A 22,658-nucleotide genomic window follows, 5' to 3' on the forward strand; every position below is an offset into this window, starting at 1 on the left:
AACTGATGATTTACTCAGCTCTAAGTTATTTTCTACTGCTGTATCTTGGATCAGAAAAGAATCTGGGCCTTAATGAACCACATATAACTGATCTTTAGGCATAGTTCTGTTTCCAGGTTTATAAAGAAAGGACATGTAAAATACACTAATCCTATTTCTATCCACTCTACTGAAATTATTTGAAAATAAACTGGCTGCCAAGGTTCAACTTTGGCATCTTCAATGAAATTTTAAGATGCTAGCATTACTAGTATAACAGGAAAGATAATTTGTTTTTGGAAAGCTAGCCAGGGTCTGTACAGTAGAGGAGAAGAAAAATATGAGAAATTTAGAAGACTGATCTCTCTTCTGTGAGCTGGGTAATTTCACCAAAATTTCTCTGAAATGTCACTTCCCCTTGCATACAGCACTTTTCTCTCCACAGGAGTCTTTAAATGATGTATAAACTATACAATTATCACTTCATCTGCTAAGAACTGTATCTTTCTGATTGATGATATAATTCTCATCTGGCTATTTGGTCAAAAACATCACATGAAGCACAAGATTCAAATTAAGAAACCTTCATTTGCTAAGGTTGAGCTCTTGATAGATTTAAAATTTCAATTAATTACCAATTAATTATTGATGATTTATTATGTGCAAGGAATTATGGAGCTGGGAGAGGGAGCTGATTAAAAGTGTTAGGCCTGACCCATCCTATACTTGATACAAAATGAGGGTTTGGGGAACAATCAGATGGTGCAGGGGGCTTGGGAACCGGAAAGAAGATGGTATCATTTCCGAGCTGGAAAACCTGGACAGAGAAGTGGTATTGGAAGCAAGGTACCAAAAATGGGTGCCTTGGAGAGAGAGGAGTTCCCTAGAGCTGGAGATGAGAAAGGAGAGGTGAGATAGCCCTCTCTTGGAAGCTTTATAAAAGCTATTCCTGTAGCCATTAAAGTAAAAAATGAATGTCCCCTGGGATCTCATCCAATGCAAAGAGTTTGAGATTGGTTTTATTTTAGGTGTGTTGAATTTGTGGCAAAGAGAGAAACACCAAATAGAAATATTTGAATGTGGAACTAGCTTGGGAAATGAATCACGAAACCAGAGGAGTGGATGTGAGAGGAATAGAAGGTAGAAGGCTGTATTTGGGGAATATTCCAGTAGGAGGTTTATTAAACAAAGGTGCTGTTTGTTTTATTCTGGTCTGTGTATGATGGTTTATGTGAACACCTGTACAGTTTTGAAAGTTCTTTATTTCTACTGGGCCTGATCTAGTCGTCTGCTGTTCAGCCCCACAGTGGAATTTAGCCTGGGTGTACAGAGAGGATATGGAAACATGGCTTCAGCTAAAACCTATACAGGGTTACTTTGTTTAGATACCTGGGGCCTTTAGAGATGGATTTTTTTAAGCTTAAACAAATTGCATAATATTCTTAACACTTCTTAAAAAGAAAAATAAGATATCTTTTATAATAGAAGTTATTGTTATCTATTATAATATTTCATTCAATTGTGAGGTATATTTTTATTAAGCAAGTTGGCCAAACTGCCTTATAGCAGTTTTTTTTTAAGATGACAAATTACAAGTAGAAACCAAAATCATGAAATTAACTAAAGATAAAAATAAACAGATGGAGCCAAAGAAAAACAGGTAGAAAATCTCCTGTGGTTTTCTTAGCAACATTAACTTACCTACTACTGCTCTGCAACCAGCTAAAATTCAACCTCTGATGAAGGAACACTGACGGCACATGCACAACTTCTGATAGTGAGCTTAAGGAGAAATATTTGTCAGGATAGTGTGACAAAGACTATTAAGCAAGAGTCCATTCAAGATGCATACAGTGAAACATGTATAATGAAACACTTCAAGTAGTTACGAGTTGTGTAGGCCAGTACTCAACTGAGTTAGAGGCCAAGGCCACGGTCCAGGGATCATTGGAGATGATATTTTGAGATTAAAAATTCAGGCAGACATAGAAAAGGAGAGTCTTCTTGGCCAGGCAAAAAGCCTGTTAGGACACCTTTCATAGGACCTCCTCCTCCATTCCACTGAGGCCAAATGTTAGAGAGAAGGAACTTATTTCTAAACATCAAAAACTGGCAGCTCAGGAGGACGGTGATAGAATAAAGAGCTCAAGATGCAGTGGCCCAGCATGAGCGCAGAGCCCTTGCTTCCTGTGCGGGTGGAAGGAAGCCACAAGTAGGCACGGACCCTAACGACCCACACCGGAAATCAGCAAACTGGGAGGACCTTCAAGAAATTACCTGGTCTTGCCTCCTTCAAACATGAAATAGTCTAAACTCTCTAATGTAATCTATCATCTGGTTTCTTTTTTTTTTTTTTTTTCTTTTTTTTTTTTTTTTTAAGGTGAAGTGTAGCGTCATCTGGTTCCTGTTCAGATGGTTGGGTGTAAAGTTCTGTGACAGAGGCAGTATGATAGAGCAGTGCTACTCACAATCCGGTCCTCAGGCCAGGCTGCAAACTGCCACTGGTCAGGACAGTATAGAAACTGAGAGTAAGCAGCTAGGGACTTTTATAGCAATTTGACAGTAACTTTATAGCTATTGAATATAATAGTAATAATAAATTAGGCCTTGTATTTTATATAACTCATGTTTTTATTTTACTGTTGTTGTATTTTTCCATTAGTCCACAATGTATTCAAAATGAAAAAACAAAACCCTGAGCCTTTATCATAAATAGCTTGAAAAGCAGTGTATTCAAGCACCCATCATGTTAACCATAACCATCATGTTAACCTTCTGTGTTAGATTACTGTCAACATCCACTGATCGTGCCTTGAGATGCTAATTTTCACAGATCAAAAATTAGTCACCAGGCCTTTCCAGGTAATATATAATGAAGTGAAATCTGTCTTTTCCTGAACTCTGTTGACAGATGACTGGCTAAAACTAGTTGGCTATATTGATAGGAATGCTTGGTCACTTAGGGTTCCAAATACAGGGATCCTGTGACCCTAACCAAATAAATAAATACGCCTCATACAGGAAGAATGGAAGAAATAATTGGATTACCACAAACCCACCATTATTCTCAGATAAGCAGGCCTGATAATGGTGACTGAAATATTAACTTTGTATAGTAAAGGCCATCATTAAAGTAAACACCCATTTATCTAGGATTTAAACAACTAGCCAGCATAAACAAATGGAATTTTATGAATTCTTCTCTCATCTTTTATGATAATGCCACAAATGACAATTTATGAAGTCACTATGAGAATTTCTTCAAAAAAGCAACTGCTGGGTTTTGTTATATGGCAACAAATGCAGCTTAGTCTCCTGAGTTTTTTTCATGATGACCCTCGGGCACGGGAAAGTCACAAAATGCCTTGAGTCACAAAGATTAAATTATGTTCAGCTTAGTTTTGGTGTTAATTATATCTTTATGTGTCCTAACTTTGAAAATCAGTAACCTGTTTTAATATATGTGTTAATTCTTTTTTTTTTTAGCAGAATGTTCAATTTCATGTGACCTTGGGTATGGTACCTTGGTCGTCGGTTTCATTTACCTCAAATATATGTTGACGGGTGGAACTACTAGATGTTTTCTGCCATTCGAGGATTCCAAGCAACCCCTTCCTCAACCAGTTTGAAGTATCACGTTTATCACAACAGTGCCAACGAAAGTTACTATCCTCAGCACTGGTCATAATTCCAGACTGTGGAAGCCACTGACTGCCTCTCCCTCAATACAGAGAGATCCTTCCCCATGGTCAGAGTGAAGGAAGCACCTCAGTCCCCTTGGCTGGAGGAAATCCTCTTGCTCCTGATAAACCCGGCCCGTTTGTTTTCCCTGATCCTAATTCACATCCCTCCACAGCTGCACTGTCCAATACACTAGCCATTAGCCACATGTGGCTATTTAGATTTAGCTAAAGTAAAATAAAAAATTGAGTTCCTCAATCATACTGGCTGCATTACAAGTGTCCGTATTGGGCAGCACAGATATAGACCATTTCATTATTGCAGAAAATTCCATTCAACAGTGCTGCTCTACAATATTCAGGGTAGAGCTAGGCCCAGAATTTCCTGAAGAGCATGTGAGGTTCTGTAAGTTGCCTCAGCTTACATGCAAGTGGTTGATAGCTGCTGGTGACCTGGCTTCTTTCACCCAGAACAGGCTGACACGAACAGGCTATCTCAGACTACATCGTTTTCCCAGAATCTTTCTGCCTGAAAGTATTTCACTGCCACAGCCAAAAGAATGTGAGAGTGCCTTCAAGAGGGCTATTAGAAGCAAAATCTTGGGTAGAAACTTTCTGGAGCCATAACTAGAATAGTCTGTCTGCCTGTAAGTCATGTCCCTTTAAGAATGATAAGCTAGGCCCGAGGAAAATGAACAGACATGCAACTAAGATGATCAAATACCTACAGAACCCCTTTAATGTGCAGGGCTTCGGGAGGGATAAGTATATGCTAAGGTAGAGTCTCCAATAAGCTTTTAGGAAGACTAGACTTTAAGGAGGATTGTTTAGGCAAACAATGTAAGATGGCATTCAATTAAATGTTTAATTATATGGTATCTAGCAGGAATGCTATTGGAGTTCCGGAAATGCAAAGATTAACAAGGGCTAGAATGGGGAAGGTAGGCCTTAGGGTGATGCTTGAAAAACAGGTGAGGTTTGATTAGGTGGAGGAGAGAGGAGAGGACTTCTAAGTTCTCATAAGTGAAGGCAAGGAAATAGACATGAAGATATTGTAATCACATAGGGTCCAGTCAAATGATAATACCAAGTTAAGAGGGCCTCTACTGACCACTCTGGAAAACAGAGAAATCCAACCTTTTTGCCAAATATGAGTTTCAGAAAGATAGAAGCAAGGGGAAGCAAGCCTGAGCCACGTCAAAATGAGACTGCAGTCCGCAAACACAAGCCAAGGAAATCCTGGGGGTTTACAATACCTTGATGCCTGTGTTGGACACTGATGGGCCCCTTGCCCCCAGCAGATTCCATGGGTCACACTTCTCCATGCTCCTACTTAGCGGACTTACCAACATGGTACCAAGCAGGGCTGTGCTCTCCCTCTTCATTTCTTCCACACAAACCTTTACAAACACTCTCCCAGTTTTAACCCAGCCCTCAACTGGAGGCCATGCATTGTAATCACCTGGGGAGCTTGCCACAGTCCTGTCTGCAGAGGGTCTTATTTAATTGGTCTGCGGTGTAACCGGGGCGTCCTTGGGGGATGCTAATATGCTCAGGCTGAGAACTCCTGGTTTTCTACCTGCCCGAGATAACTCGTACCAGTCCCACCCTATAGCTTGGCTCAGGTGGAACAATTCACAGCAAAGTGTAAAGAATTTTAATTAGGATAATGACAGTGGAAATTCACTGGAAATTCAGTTCCAGGTGTCCTGACTCCCCTGGGCGCCATTTTGCCTCATGGCCAAGATACTTACATTTAAAGTTTTCACATCAATTTGATAGCCAAAGTGTGACTGGGAAAATAGGAAAGCATCAGAAGATACCCATGAAGGTTCCTTTATGAAAGTCCTTATTATTTCACGGGCTTTCCATTTGTATCGCTCATTTTCAAGATGCTTTCACTCACTTCTCAGTGGCGGGCAATGAATGACTCAGCTTGGCTTCTACCCCTCTGATTTCTGGTTATCAACTGCCAGTTACTGGGGAAGAGGCTTTTGTTTAAATCAGAAGCAAGCAAAGGAGATTGGAAGGTGGTCACTCCTCTCGACCTTTTTTAAAGTAAATCCAGAAGAATAAATGAATGTGTAAGAGGTTTGAGGGTGGGGAAGTAGGGAAGGTGGCATTCTTTTAATATAACATTGTACTAGTCATCTGTGCAATTCTTAATACACAGAGGACAGTTTTAAATAGGACTCAGATCTCCTTGTCCACCTTTTGATACAAAAAATATTATAACCCTAGGCATAGATATGCTCCCAGTTGGCTACATTGTTCTTATGAAAGGAATAAGATACATGGTTACATTAAACAGCATTAGTTACACCAAACTATTAATGGATCTGTTATGGTTTTATTAGAATAATAGTAGTACAGTCTCATTTTAAAAATATTTTAATGCACCCACCTGCTTGTTTCCATGATCAAGTGCTTTTCTGTTGAAGATAGGCAGTAACAGGAAGAATTAAAACTGTCAGGGAGAATCAGATGAGCAGTAACGTAGTTTGTAAGATGAATCCTAGCAGCAACAGCCCTGCCCCTTCCCCCAAGAGATAGAAGCAGCAGTACTGCAGTGATGATGGTGGTGGTGGTGGTGGTGGTGGTGATAGCACCAAACTGTTACTTGATCCTTTAAAGTTTTCAGTGTCCCTTCATGCATATATTTTTTAATCCTCCCAGCAAACTGGCTGTGACTTTCCAGATAAGGAAACTGAGGCCTAGAGATGGTTAAAATGGCTTGCCCCAAACCACACAGCTAATGTGTAGGGACTTCTAACTTCCATGACACAAATGAAAATATTGTCTTCCTATTAGGTTTTTTTCGCTTCTTTTACTTTGTAATTATCACTACAACCTACACGTGAAGTTAATGGAGCTGGAGTCAACTTCTAATCCTCAGCAGTGGTGTTACTTTTCCGTCTATTTTTGACAAGGAAATATCGGAGAAGGCAAAAGCAAAGTATTTTGTTCCCCTTCTCACACAGAGTTTACAGGGCCAGCCAAAAGATTTGCCACAGAATCAATACTAGAATAAATCTGGAACCATAACCATCTCCGAGCGATATAACCAATCAGAATTCTCTGGGCAGAAAGAAGGCTACCGCAGCCTCTAAAGTACAACCACAGCAAGCCTGCAAAAGCGGTGACCCTGAGCATGAAACCCCTTCCTAATTAGGCCTCTGATGTGCATGATATTCCAGCTGGTGTTATAATTGCCTCTCTATGTCTTATTTTCCCTCCAATATTATCCATTTCTTGAGGGCAAAAGCTGCATGGTTTTTGGTTTCTTCCTCCCCTCTGACAATTCTTCCTAATCCCAGCACTTCCTCATGTTTATAATAGCACCACCATTTACCAAGCCTGCCCTTGGTATTCACCTTAGATTTTGCCTGTAAAAAAAAAAAACTGATAGGAAAGGGGAGGGGAGTTTCTTTGCTCTAACTTGTATCAGGCCCCACATGCCTAGGGACATTCTTAAAATGATCCTTTCCCAACTAGGTAACACCTTGATCGCCCATGGAAGACTGTTAAATAATAATAATTATTATTATTATTATCAATTATTATTATTATTATAAAAAATTTTGTTTTCTGGTATGACTCTTTGACCTAAGAAACAGGATGCCTGGGCACTTCCCTGGTAGATAAGTGGCCAGCATTCCATGAAGAAAACCTTTAGTAGATGACCTTCTTCCACCAGGGAACTCTCCACACAGCAGCCCTTTGTGTGGATGCTCTTCATTGTTGAGATGGAAATTTTGCTATTAACAAATTATTACATACTGTTTGAGATTATTGCCTAATGAGCATTTCCACCAGAAAAGGAGCACAGGGGAAAATGTTCTTTGAGGAAGAAGGAATCAGACATTGCATTTAAACCAAGGGTCAGCACACTACGGCCCATGGGGCAAATCTTGCCCCTCCCCACAGTGTATTTTTGTAAATAAAATTTATTGGAACACAGCCACATCCTTCTATTTACAGACTGTCTTTGGCCGCTGTCACATTACAGGAGCAGAGTTGAATAGTTGCAAAAGAGACCATCTGGCCCATAATGTCTAAACTAATTGCCTATCTGGCCCTTTACAGAAAAAAAATTTTCCAACCCTTAACCTAGACAGTCCAAAAGCTTACCAGGAAATGTTATCATCACTCATTGAGCATCTTGATCAAGTAAACCTCTAGGTTTCTTTCTACTGATATGTCCAGAAAGGAGCGATTTTCTGTGGAAGAGCAAACACACCAGGAGTGGCTGTGACCCGGGTAGAGACGTCATGCACTGACATCATGCTCCCCTGCAGGACAGAAAAATAGAAGTAAAGTTCAGGAATGGCAAGCCTGCAGGGGTCAAGCAAGTAGCATAAATTTCCATAGGCCAGGTGGGGGCTGTGGTGAACTAGACAGCATGTGCCCACCTTTGGGGCAGGTCCAGCTGGGTTGTCTTGCAGGAATGTGAGCCCTATGTTACCAGAACCTCTGAATTTCTAGGACCTCCCAGAAATGTGTTCGTTTTTGTGGAATTTCCTAATATTTAAATGGTGGTAGTTGGTTAAAATTAAAAATTAAAATAGGAGGGCATCCACACAAAAGCCTGCACATGGATGTTCATAGCAGCTTGATTTATAATTGCCAAAACTTGGAAGCAACCCAAATGTCCTTCAGTGGGTAAATAGAGAGATAAACTGAGATACATCCATACCATGGAGTATCATTCAGCACTAAAAAGCAATGAGTGACCAAGCCACAAAAAGACAGAGAGGAACCTTAGGAGAGTATTACTAAGTCAAAGAAGCCAGTTTGAAAAAGCTACATACTGTATGATTCAACTATATGACATTCATCCCAAAAAAGACAGACCCATGGAGACATCAAAAAGAGCAGCAGTTCCCAGGGGCTGGGGGGAGGGTGGGATGAACAGACAGCACAAAGAGGATTTTTAAGGCAGTGAAACTATTCTGTATGAGACTATAATGGTGGATCCATGTCTATACATTTGTCAAAGCCCACAGAATGTACAACACCAGACTGGACCCAAGTGTAAGCTATGGAGCTTGGGTGATAGTGATGTGTCAATGTAAATTCACTGATTGTAACAAATATGCCACCCCTAATCATGTTGTCTATGGATGGAAGAGGAAAAATTGAAGTATCATTATCAGAGTGGCTGCTAGGATGCAAAAACTACAGAATTCCACTATACCAAGTTACCCAAGTTAGGGCTCTCTCAACTTTCTCCTCTTTGGCCCCCCTGTCAGGGTCAGAGAAGACAATAAGAAGATTCTAAACTGCCAGGCAGGTCATTACAAAGATGCCTTCATTTATAGTGAAATATGAACTACTGAGATTCTTTATAAACACTAAGGATTGTTGATAGTGGACAGCTCTGTCTCAGTGGGAATTTCCGCATGAACAGATCAAAATGAGAGTGAAGCTGTAGAACTTGTGACAGTCATTAAACCCTTCATATTTGAGGTAGGATAGAAATGGAACATGAATATATAACAATTCTTTGGGTTGAAACCAAGTCTAGCATCTTAACATTAAGAAGGGTAATTAGTTAATGTTTGTAAAGTACTGTGCAGATATGCCCTTTTAAAGTGCTAAGTATTCTAAAAACCACATTGTAGCATTTTACTAAATGTAAAAGGTCTAATGTTCATCATTTCTTTGGTACAGGTTGGCAAAGACTCCTTTGGCAATGACTATATAGAAAATTTAAAACAGAATGGTATTTCTACAGGTAAAATTTCATCTTTCCTAAAGTTAGTTTTTATAACTTTCTTCCAGAATCTGGTTACAAGAAAAGTTGAATATAGAAAAGAATTATTAGATCCTCCCCTGGTGGCCAGAGAATTTTTATGCACAGCTTTGTCTAGTCTTGCTTAAGTGTCCTTTGGTTAATTCTTGCATGTATATTGCTCCAGATGGGAATAAAATGATAGGAGCTTATAAACCTTCATCTTGTAGAAATGTTTCAAAAGCAGGTGACAAGAGAAAACAGGTGATGCATTCACAAAAGCTATTTTAAGAAAAGTCATTGAATGTCATGGCTGGAAGTGATCTTCAAAACCACTGAGGCTGATACCATCATTTCACAAAAGAGAAAACTGAAGGCCAGATTGGTTCTGAATTTGTCCCAGAGCACACAGCTAGCTGGAGCTGGAGCCAGGACTAGAATGCAGGTCTTTGGCTCCAGTTCAAGGCTCTTTGCTGCTGCCAAAGGCTGCCTGATCAACATTTCCATTTACACGCCAGACCATAATTCTTGATGAGATGCAAAGCTTATGAAAATGAGGAAAATCAAACAAGTGCATTTTATGAGTTTGACCTTTAATCTTTCATTTCAAGCCTGTCATTTCTTTCACCGAAGAAAAGAAATATGGTGGTCTAGAAAAATGCATATGTATGCGACTGTGAATACTTAGAAGGAATTGAAGATGGGGGTGGTTTGCTGAGTTGCTACTAATGTAGAGAAAAGGCACAACTAAGTGAGAAGGCTTGTATTTTCCTCCTTATATAGGTGATGGGTATAAATTAGCACTGATTACTTATCTCTTTTTTATCATTCCAGATGGTTAAAGGTTAAAAAGTTTTTCCAAGGATTAGTGGTGCATTGAAAATTGTTAAAATAGATTATCCTTGCCAGGCTGTACATACGTGATTGTAATTTCGTTTTTCTTTTAGAATTTACATATCAGACTAAAGATGCTGCGACAGGAACTGCTTCTATAATTGTCAATAATGAAGGTATGTGTTTCGCATATTGAAGCAGCATTTCCAGAACTAAAGCAGAAGCATCCATATTCACCCTATTCCTGAGGATCTCTGGCCATACCCACCACTCCAAGGCCTAATGTGTGGTCTTTCCTACCTAAATATATGTGTTTCTCTTTATTTACACTTCCCTAGTTGATCATTCAAATATGAAATTGTCCACCCAATACATATGAAGTGGTATAGTTGCCTCAGAATAATACTTATATTCTGTAACATCCCCTTACCCTTCATGTGAACCCAGGATTGATATTTGTCTCTAAAAGCAGTTAAGTATTCACCTGTCATTTCAGTTGCACTAGGTAAATAAATGTAATTAGATAGGTGCATAAGAAAGTTGATGAATCATATTTATAGAATATTTACTGAGCAAATGGCAGCAACTAATTAATTCTAACTTATCTTTAGTGTTCAATTTTGTCTGCTCTTTAAACAGCAATCAAATCTCAAAAGTCTATATATACAACTATGCCTGTCACAAGGCCTTGCAAGAGTTGAAACATTTGTCTTTAAAAACAGTAACTTCCCTTTACCCTCAAGTAAAGTTTTCATAATTTCTTCCAACTATTTTAAATATAAAAAACACCTACATAGATTTTTAAAATCAGAACTAATATTCAAAAGGACCAAGCATTTCATGGAACACCTAGGACAGAAGAACCTAGTGCATCTTGGGCAGTCAGGGTGCATTGTGTCAAATTAGGATTTGTCACGATCTATCTATCTTTTATTTATACTGCAGTTTCACAACATCATTTCTCACAGAAGTTACGGGGTTTTTTAGCTCTACTTTAGTGATCTCAAAGTTGCAATAAAGACAACCAAAAAGGGTATTCCACTTTAAGGCAGCAGATAAAAGTTTTCATTCTAAGAATAGACAGTCTGTGTCCATTACTTTAAGCTACATCTTAAGTAATTATTGCTGCCAACAGCAGCTCATTCCCTGTCTTAACCTTTTTTTTGTGTGTTCTAGGGTATCTTTACATTCTGTTTCTTCCTTATCTGTTTAACAAAATACTGTGTGTTCCGTGCAAAGATATAATTTAATATTGTGTATTGGGTGCCTATTATGGTAGACTTTGTCTGGTTTATAGTACATGGTAATGCCCTCGAGAGTATAGATTGTAGCAGAAGAGCTAACACAAATACCCTGAGAAGTAACAATCAGCTCCTTGAAATGAAGGGGTGAGTGGCAATTCTGACAAGTTAAATTTGAGGCAAGAATGAGCTAGCCATATGGCAGTGTCCACCAGACAGCTTTAGTCTTGGGCTTTGTCACTCATCAGCCAAGGCCAGACCAGAAATGTTGCCTGGGGAGTCAGCAGTATGGGCAGCAGTTGACTCTAGCAGAGAGAATGAGGTCACTGAAGGAGAAAGGCAAGGAGATATGCTGTCTTTCAGTGTGTGGGTTCTTTGAATTTTTCCAGTGCAGAGACTGGGTTTATGCTGAACCATCCCCACTTTATTAAGTCCTCCTTGTGGCCAACAAACACATCTGTGGTCAGATGAGAGGCTAGCATGTGTTCTGCGTTCAGAGGTAATTTTAGGTCACGTCTATACAAGATCAGCACGAGCAGCTTGGAGCACAGAAAAGACTGCTGCCACTCATCCCTCTAGGTCAGGCTGTCCAATAGAATATAATGCCAGCCACGTGCGTAAGTTTACATGTTCCATTAGCCACATTTTAAAAACTAAAAAGAAACAAGTAAAATTAATCTTAATAGATTCACTGAACTCAATATGGTCAAAATATTTTCCTGTCAACATGTAATCAAAAATGTTCTTTAAAATTAATGAGATATTTTACCTTCTTTTGTTAGTACTCAGTCTTTGAAATCTGCTATGTATTGTACGATTGAAGCACATCTCAATTTGGACGAGCAACATTTCGAGGGCTCAGTAGCCACATGGGGCTTGTGCTCATGGCTACCATATTGGACAGCACAGCTCTTGAGAGACCACCTGACAGAGAAAAGGCACCAACCACCACCCCGTCCCCACTTGGATTGTAGAGAGTTGGGTCCAAGGGATGAGTATGTAAGGTTCCTTAGTCCTTCTTCTGTTTGATCTGGAACAATATAAGCCAAATATCACTCTCTCTACCTTAAGTTGTTTAGTACAGTTCTTCATCTATTAGATGTTATAAAATGTGCTTTGATTTACAAAATCACTTTTCAGAATACCTTGGGGTACACATATGACACAAACTACAGAGCGTTAGTTTTTAGCATTAAGCAAGCCTAGTCCTATTTATACTCATCATTATGACACCTGTCACTTAGGATTCAGAATCTTTACCACATACATTTTAAAGTATGTTATATAGAATTTATCAGCTAATATTCTTTGTATATAAGACTATTGATACAGGAAATCTTTTTTAGATTTTGCTCAAGATGATCAGAATAATATGAATCTTACAGAGATGTAAAAGAAGATATATTAGGAATACAAAATTTAAACTGAATGGCTTAGAAATGTTAAAATAATACTTATAACACATCTTGTATAAAGACTTTCTAAGGGTGATTGTAACATTGCAGGATACTGTTCCTTGGTTTTGCTTGATTTTTAATATAAATATGTATAAATTCTTTATAGGCCAGAATATCATCGTCATAGTGGCTGGAGCAAATTTACTTTTGAATACTGAAGACCTGAGGGAAGCAGCCAGTGCCATTAGCAGAGCCAAAGTAATGATCTGCCAGCTAGAAGTAGCTCCGGCAACTTCTTTGGAAGCCCTGACAATAGCCCATAGCAATGGAGGTAATTTTACACATTTGTCATTCTTTCTATAAAAGCGTTTATCACTGTCTCAATGAAAGTTAACCTTTCAAATTAAGCAAAGCCATACTTTTTCTGCCTTAAAATACTCTATCTCCCATGTGTGAGATTCACTGTCTTCTTGTAGTTCTCGATAATGTTAGAAAACCTTACAAATAAGATAAAAAGAATATGAATAGCATTTCTGATAATCCAAAATATAAATCTCCAATCTAGTTAGCAGAAATAATTTAAGTAGTAACTAGAATCTTGAAGGAGCCCATTGTCCAAGATACACTCTAAGTAGTAGAATGATTTCCATTCTGAGAAGCAGAGGTTAAGCTGCAGGTCACATATAATCACTGCCCAAGTACATTTTGGTAAACATTTCAAGGAATTGAAGATTAGTTCTTTCTCCTTTTTGTAAAACTTTATTGTCTTTTCTATAAAAACAAAAGATTACTTATATGTAGCATTTTCTGTGTTGTCAATGTCCTTTAAGCAGTTTTTTTGTCTTGTTTAATCTTGAACTTTGGAAATTTTCAAACACACCAAAGTAGGCAGAATTGTGTAAGGAAACTCATCACCCAGATTCAGCAATCATCAGCTCATGGCTAATCTTGATTCATCTGTTCTCCCACCCACTCCCCTTCTCTCATCCCCAGCAAACAGAAAACTTTTATAAATCTAGAGAGTTTCTTTCTGTTTGCTTCTTTTTCATCACTGACTAGTGGGGAAAGCATCTTCTGAGTTAGAATCCCATTTCTGTTCCTTGTTAGCTTTGTGGTCCTAACAAAATTACCTGATTTTTCTGAGTCCTGTCTGTTACATGCATATAACAATACTCCCCTGCAGAATTGTTCTAAGAATGAAATAAAATAAAATATGATGCCATATTTCTCAGTAAACACCAATTTTCTTCTCTCTTTCACTTCTCTCTTTAAATTAAAATTAGGATAATACCCTGATCTCAGCACCCTCTGGTCAAAATAAAAAGTAGCCACTCTAAGACAAGCGCTTCTTTTTGATATTGTGGCCATTGTTCTGTGATTTATGTTAAGAAGAAAACAGAGAGAGAACCACATCAACTTTTCTAGATAAAACTTCTCATCAAGATACAAAACTAAAAAAAAAAGAAGAAAAATAACACTAAATGTATGTGTGTGTGTCTGTGTATTTATGTGATTTTTTCCAAAGTGAATAGTGTTCTCCATAGCAATAAATGGAAAATAAGTTACTAAAATGATTTGATGGAGAATTTTTTAAATGTATGTCCTGATTTAACATATTTCCTCTTGGCAAAACAACATGCCGTGGCAAGTTCTCACTGATACTTAATGTATTTTTAATGGACTCGAAGCTGTCAGAAAGAATTCTAAGCCAAAACCTACTTGGTTACATTTTCTCAGGGTGTCACAGTCTCAGGCTTATGGTAGGCATCCTCTGCCCTGCACTCATCTTCACCGGGTGATGTGAATACAATGTGCCACTCCATTCATGCTCCTGTCTTTCCTTATATAGGTCAAAGTATAGTCTCACTTAACTTTTTTTTTCCTACTACCCCTTGCTTCTCAGAGATGCTGTTTCCCCTGTCCTAGTCTAATAGCCTGCTACCTACCCAGCTCGTGGAGGAAAGGTACAGCAACCACAGTTGAGGATCTAACCTTTCACAGATGAGGCTAGAGTTGCCCGGATGGGCAGACAGCCTGACTCAGGCTGTCCTGTGGGTGGGGTCCAGCAATGCTTTCTCCATCACCTGCCAGGCATCTTCCAGTTGAGGAGCTGGAGAACCTGAGGCATCAGGAATGGGTGAGGGTAGGTGACGGTGAGCCAAAGACCACCTAGCCTACGTCACATTTTTCCTGAGAGCCAGCACGCCTAAGTGTTAATTCTGTGTGATCTTTCTTACATAGTCATATTGCTGTGTATAGTATACCTGCACTTATCTGTACTTTATAGCTTATAAAGCATGTTCATATCTATTTGATCCTCGGAAAAACCTTATGATAAAGGTATGGCGGGCATTATTCTCCCAGATTGAAGGGGAGAAGACACACTCGGTGAGGTTAAGGAATTAGCTCAACCAAGGTCAGTGTAGAAACCAGGATTCCAGACTCCAAGACCCAAGTTCTGTGTCCTAGAGCACACTTTAAATAAAGAAACTGCCACAGCCCATTGATTTCAAGGAACCCAGCCTTTGTAAAAAGTATCTCTAGAAAAGTAAAACACATGAATTGTAACACTGTCCAATATGTAGCCTAAGCCTTGAGTGTTATTACTGCTTAAGTCACAGAGACAAGACCCTAGGGTGTTTTCAGTAATGTGTCCCCTAGTCTCCCCCATAAAACACACACACACACAAGCACACATACCCACACGCGCCTCCATCTAGAGCTCAGCTGGTCCCTATTTGGTAATTACCAGTCAGATACAGGCTAGATTCTATACTATGAATGGTGTGTGTGTTTGAATTTAATGTATCTTCGTTCTCACCTGAGAGAAGTGGGTTTGGGAGTCATGAAGTATGACTTGGAATTCAGAATTAATCACTCAGCAAATGGGGGACCTCATGCAAGTAAGTCAGTTCCTTGCACTGGACCTCAGTTTCTTCTGTGGAACAAGGGAATGGGACTGAGAGTTCTCACAGTTCTGTAATGTCACATTGTGTGAATGGACTGATCACAGAGCAGAACGAGCAGACCTTAAAGGTCTGTTGAGTGCTGAGTGTCCTGTCCATTGCCTCACAAGGCTGCATATGTGCCAATCAGCAGTACTCCATCTATGAGAAAGATGGTAAAATCATCGTTGTCATCATCATCATCTGTGGATTTATTATCACAACTCCCTTATCTTTATACTTACAAGTAGTGAAGTTTGAATTAAACACATTGTATAACTGGATTATATATCAGTTGTTAAAATACAGAGGAAAAGACCCTCCTCCATCTTTCAATAGACTGTCTCAGAAATCTCTGTCTTTACCAAAATGAAAGCATTGGTTTTAAACAGCACCGGCAACATCAAAAAATGACTTGGGAGCCCTCTCAGCCGCCCTCCTCTCTAGGTCACAGTGTTGTGAGATGGGCCTGTGGCAGGGCTGGTGCTGCAGCTGCTTGTGATGAAATTATGCAGGTTGGTTCTGGTCTTTATATCCATTTCAAAGCAAATGGAACATTACAGGAACAATTACAAATAATTGAGATTGTAAGATTGCCAAGATTCAATTCTAGGTAGGATACAAAATATGTTTTAATGCCACTTTAGTCCTTTTCCATTTGGCAAACAAAACTTCTTGGCTGGCCACCATGACTTTCACAATAACATGGTCCAGCATGTGGCCCAAGCTTTGAGTGTTTTTGCTCAAGTCACAGAAAGGAACCCCTAGAGTGAGAGACTGCCAAGCCAGCATTTTGGGTAGCCCAGCCTTCCCATGGTCTCTTTACTTATGGTGATTTTCTTCCTGTTTCTCTGAGCTTGTCATTAGGGCCTTCTTGACTGTCCAGCCCCCGCCCTCCATGTGACATCACTAAGAGCTTCTGCCCCATTTTCCTGTCTTTATACCTATACAGCCGCCCTGCTAGGCATCACCAGTTCCTCATCGACATTATTGTGCCAGCCACTGACGTGCTGTTAAGACAACCAGGAGTTTAGTCCATCTTACGTTGTAATGAATAATAATTACTGTTGGATGCTATCAATCACCTCTGCAGCTCCCAGTCACTACTTGGAACACCCTGTGTTCTCTAGTTTTGCATGGTTCCAGGGTGACATCATTTTTTTCCATCTTGTCTATTACAGACTTGCATTCTTCTTTCGTTAGCTACATCTACTAATTCTTCACTTTTTTTCATCATGGTAAAGTATTCATGCTGATTTATGGTAGCACGAGCCAAAAGGAGTCCTTTATGGCATTTTCACTTTTCCCCTAAATTTAGTTATTAGTCAGACTCTAAGCCAGTGTATCCACTTACTTTTGGTAAGAGTGCTTTCCCTTGATAAAATACAGGCAAATAAGTTTTCATTGATTTTTACACAGTATTTACAGTCAAATTAAATTGTAGAATTTCTCATTCCAGCAATTGTTGCTTAAAATTCAATATAATTGTTTCCTTAAAATTTGTTTTTATTGTGGAAATTTTCAAATCTACATGAACATATAGAGAATAGGATGGTAAACCCATAGACACTATCATTTAGCTTCAACAATTATCAACACTTGGCCAGTCTTGTATCATCTATGCCTTACTCCCCATCCCCCACTGCAACCTTGGATTATTTTGAAGCAAAACCCAGAAATTACATTATTTCACTCACAATGTACTCGTTTTTTGATGTAAGGTATTATATATATTTTAAGAATTATGTCTTTGCATGGTGCACACCAGTTAATCTGTGGTCAGATTTGTTCTCAGCATTTTGTAACTAAACACTTATTAGTTTAGTGAGTAACCACTCAGACTTCTTTCTCTTCTATGTAAGTGTATAAATGTAAATACACAGACAGGGTTTTTTTGTTTGTTTAAGAGGGGGATCATACTAAAGACTTTATTATAAAACTGCCTTTTTCACTTATAAGTAAATTATAGAAATCTTTCTGTGACAAAGCAGAGATCTGCTGCATTCTTTTTAACAGCAGCAGTGGATTCCATTAGATATGCATGTCATATTTTTTCTAACCTATCCACTCTGATAGATACTTAGGTGTCTTTTTGTTTTTTCTGTTACAAGCAGAGCTGAATGAACATCATTGTACCTCATCTTTGCATGCCTGTGTATTTCTGTAGGATAGGTTTAGAAAAGGAATTGCTGGATCAAGGATCTTCTGAGATAAAATGGAACTTTTGTGAGAAGAATGGCTCTGCCCTGTTGTTTCATACTGATAGTTTGCTCTAACCTGTGCTCAGAGCTCCTGAGTGCAGATTTGAGGATCAGACTAGGTGAGCAATGGCATTTGCATTTAAAGTTTGAGGAAAATCGGGAACAGCATATTTGTTTTGAAAACCTAAAAAGTAAGTGGGTGTGTCAGAATGCTGGGCAATGAGGGCCTTTATGCATAATTGACATCTCTAAGACCTTGCAGAAGTGGGAAAACCAATGAAAGAGATTGTTGCCAGGCTACAAACTTCAACAGAAGTCAGAAGAGATGGGTGGACAGGCGGGGCTGCTGGGCTATAGGTAAAGGACAATATAATAACAGTAACAATTCTTTACATTTGTACAGCACTTTACAGTTCACACGGGGCTTTTCTAATTTAAGCTACACAATAACCCTGTGCAAAAATATGAGCAGCCAAAAATATACCATAGAATTTCTGTGGGTGGACATTCTGGATTCTAAAATAGTGAAAATGTGGGAATAGTGTTAGCCCATAAACCACTGGACAAAATCCACTGACCAAACCAAAATGTTAAGTAAGACTAAGGAAGGTGCAGCACTTGACAGCCACTGCCCCCGCCCCCCAGCCCCATCAGAAGTAGTGGAAGCTTCCACTAGCCACATGCTGATATGCATCACCCCAAGAGCATGGAATGGATCACACTAGCCGTGGGAGAGCCACTTGGAGAACTTGCCTGTGTGCACATTCCCTGATCTTTCCCCAAGGGATCTGGATTCAGTGGGTTTGAGGTGGAGCCCAGAAATCAGGCATTTTAATAAGCTCTCCTAATGACGCTGCTGAGCAGCCAAGTCTGTGAATCACTGTTCTGGAAAAGTCTCTAAGACTGCAGCTAGAGAATTTTACTCTAGGTCTATAGCATGGTGGACCTGGGTAAAGGAAAAGAAGACCAGCCAGTCTAGTTGGATAAGTAAGTGTTTTGACAAAGGGGGAGCTTCCTGTGAATGTAATTTTTAAATACTGTTTTTTAATTTTTACAAAGTTCCACAATAAAGGCTGTTTTAAAATGTTTTGAATTGGCCTGGGGGGCTTGTGTTGCTATGGACAGAGTCCTGGCCTAGAGAGGCAACCATTTTAGAAATGACCAAACCCTGGACTTCAAGTTAGAGGACCCCGGTAGGAACCCAGCTTAAGCATCTCCCAGCATCTCCCAGTGTATGACCTTAGATTGTGACCTCATCTCTCTGAGGTTCACTTTCCTCCCCTGAAAAATGCACTTCTTCAGACACTGCGATGGCTTTGACATTCTCATTTTTTCCTTTTTCTGCTGTGCCCATCCATCCTCCTCTTGTGGTCTCCTAGTCTGAGCTAGCTCTCAACCTCTGATTGAATCTCTCATCCTTTATCAGTCTCTCCTTTATGTTTCCAGATTGCCTACAGAAGCCAAGAATGTAAGCTTATGTGTGAGTGGGTATGTTTGCATGAGTAATTGTAATATATTTGGAAGACATGCATAGGTGTACAAAGCATGCATATATATGTACATGAACTTCCTGCTTACTCTCCATACCAGGAAACTTTTGAACTCTTCATTGTTTCCTTTCTATCATCTTTCTTCATCTTTTCTGGAAAATGGATTTATGAACTAACCTGGCAACTAAGTATTTAAAGTAACCTACAAAAATATTCACCAGCCTAAATGTTCACATTTATACATGTCTTTTCATGCCACAACATTTAAATTTTCCTTTAATGTTCTTGTTGCCCTTTGTCATAACTTTGTAATCACCTTAGTGGTAAATATTGATGCTCACCTTTGAAACTGAAATGTTGTAAAGTAAAAAGTAGAGCAAATGGGCATAAGAAGAAATTGATACTAGGCTAACGTGGAGGTTGAGATTTCAGACTTTTCTGTATCTGTAACCAAGCTGATTTTGGGGGGAGGGTGAGGTAATTAGGCTTTTTTGTTTGTTTTTGAATAATGGAGGTACTGGGGAATGAACCCAGGACCTCGTGCATGCTACAGGCATGTGCTTTATCACAGAGCTATACCCTGTCCCCCAAGTTGACTTGTAATTTAATAGGGAAAACGGTTGCGCTTGGGTATTTCCCTTACTGAATGTCTACAAATGCACCATGTGAAAAATGATAACCACTGAACCCCTTTTTCATTCCTTTGTAGTGAAAACATTGTTCAACCCAGCTCCTGCCATGGCTGACCTGGACCCCAGGTTCTACACCCTCTCAGATGTGTTCTGCTGCAATGAAAGTGAGGTAAGGATGGAAGGTTTTGCTCATGCCTTGAGAAACAAAAGACCTTCATGTAAATGGATAAAGCAAAGAATCGAGACTAATCATATCAGTTAGACTGCATGTGAATTCTTGGGCATAGCTGAAAGCAGATTTTTTGGTTGACTGGGAGGTAGAGAAAAGGAAACTAGTGAGTCCTAGAAGAAAAAGGATTCCCTGAATCATACCCATAATTGGGTACTTATCAAACCTCAGCCAAGTTTAGTCCCTGCCCCTGCCCTCATACGATCAGTGTTCTGTTCTCTTTTTTAAGCATTGCATATTCTGTGGACTAATTAGTATAGTATTAGAGTTGCCAGAGTTAGCAAACAAAAATGCGATGCCCAGTTAAACCTGAATTTCTGATAAGCAAGGAAAATATACTAAACGTACTTATACTATAAAATTACTTGTTATTTATCTGACATTCAGATTTAACTGAGAATTCTGTTTTATCAAGCAGACCTAATTAACGTGCAGCCCTTGGAACATTTGCTACATTCTGTTGTGAAGACCCTGTGATTGCACTGGTGGACAGACATAGGTTCTCCATTGATGCCATGAGAGCCTTTGGTGGCCACTCCATTAGGGGAGTACCCTCTCAGTCCATCTGAGGGTCATAATACGTATCTTCACGTAAAATCTCTTATCAGTATATTCATATTGTGCAACTCAGTCTGAAGCATTTCAGGAAGAAAATTTCAATATTTCTTCCTTTTATAGGCCAAACAGTATTAGACTAGCACTCTCCCCCAACACTAGAAGGCAAGACATATACAATGCAACATACAGAGAAAGAAAGTTTATAATTAATGAACTATAATAATAGTTTTCCATTTGGTGCAAAGACTGAATGAAGGTTTCTAGGATTTCCTGACCTGCCTTTTTGTTAATTTCATCTCAGAAAATAAAGGAAACAAGAAAAAAGACTGCCACAAGGAAACTAATTTTAAGAAGCCACAATAGATTATGCAATATTTTTGAGCAACCACCGTGGCCAGGCATTGTGCTAGGAAAAAGGAATTGTGGGAGATAGGGACCATTTCACAATAAGAGGTTAAATTACCTTCAACTGCCAAACTGGCTTAGATTTCTCTGCTAGATTGTTACAGAGCATCTCTATTTATTCTTCAAACACTCATCACAGCTCAAATTGCTTATTCAATAACTCTGTCTTCTCCTATGAGGGTATGGACATCTCCTATTCACTCTTATATCCCCAATGGCTATCTATTGCTACATAATAAATTACCCCAAAATTTAGTGGCTTACAACAGCAGTAATTATTTATTGTCCCTCATGGATTCTCTGCATCAGGAATTAAGACAGGGCACAGCATGGCTTGTTTCTCCTCTACCATATCTGGGGTCTCAGCTGAAAGACTCAACAACTGAGGGCTAGAATCATTTGAACCTTCCTTCAATCACACGCTTGTTAGTTAGTTGACGCTGCCTATTGGCCAGAACATTTACACACAGCTTCTCTTTATGGCCTGGGCTTCCTCACAATATGGTAACTGGATTCCATCGAGATCCAGTCTCCTGAGAGAGGGATAATGAGAGAGAGCACAACAGCCCAACAGAAGATACGTTGGCCTTTATGACTTAGCTTTGGAAGTCACACAGCATCTCTTCCCCCCGCCCCCATTCTACTGACTGAGGAAATTCTACCCCGGTACCCAACCTCTCAGCAGAAGATTGTCATTGTCACAGTGTGAAAAGAGCCTGTATGATGTGATATATATGGATGGTTATCTTCAGAAATTATCACCTGTTATATTGTACTTGGCACATAGCTTGCACCTAGTAAGCATTAGTAAGTGCTTATTGAATAAATAAACAAATGAACTCTGGTCTTTAAGGAAATTAATCTCAAACACTTAATGGGAAAAAGAAAAAGTTTAAAAGCTTAACATTCTGATGGATGACTTCTAATCATGACAACAATGTAAGTTCATGCTTTAAGATACTCCCTCTGTGCCGCACTCAAACCACTGATGTATAAAAGTAAAAAGAGACAATGAAAATCTACTCACAAGCTCAAAAACAAGATAAATAACTCCACAGATCAGAAATGGAACAGAATCACTGAGCATTCATCCCTAGATGTGCTGTACTCCAGTCCCAGAAGCAGACATAGATGGCTGCAGGTTTGCCTCCTTTGGGTAATGGGTACTGAAAGCGTGCCGCTCATGGCAGACTGGAGCGGTGCCCATGACTCGAAAGCAAAGATGCTGGGCTAAGGCTTCCCTGCTAAGGAAAAAGGGTGGAGGAAGCTGCTATGCCTGCTGCCAGAGGCTACAATATATATAAAGCTCCCAACCTGCAGAGATAGGAGGGCA

The 22,658-nt window shown here is 39.4% G+C and overlaps 1 protein-coding gene across 3 annotated transcripts in view; it reads left to right on the forward strand.

The window, feature by feature from the left end:
- RBKS (ribokinase) overlaps positions 1–22,658 on the forward strand; it is an 81,918-nt gene that overhangs the window by 24,405 nt on the left and 34,855 nt on the right. For all 3 annotated transcript variants that reach the window (XR_838014.3, XM_031466783.2, XM_010991264.3), the window contains exons 3-6: positions 9,333–9,396; positions 10,341–10,403; positions 13,032–13,196; positions 20,211–20,302. Coding sequence is in view for 2 of the 3 variants with exons in the window: in XM_031466783.2 (XP_031322643.2) it covers positions 9,333–9,396; positions 10,341–10,403; positions 13,032–13,196; positions 20,211–20,302 (384 nt within the window). In the remaining variant the exon portion in view is untranslated. The remainder of the gene's footprint in view (positions 1–9,332; positions 9,397–10,340; positions 10,404–13,031; positions 13,197–20,210; positions 20,303–22,658) is intronic.

This window comes from Camelus dromedarius, chromosome 15, assembly GCF_036321535.1.
Source record: "Camelus dromedarius isolate mCamDro1 chromosome 15, mCamDro1.pat, whole genome shotgun sequence".
Taxonomy (NCBI): Eukaryota; Metazoa; Chordata; class Mammalia; order Artiodactyla; family Camelidae; genus Camelus; species Camelus dromedarius.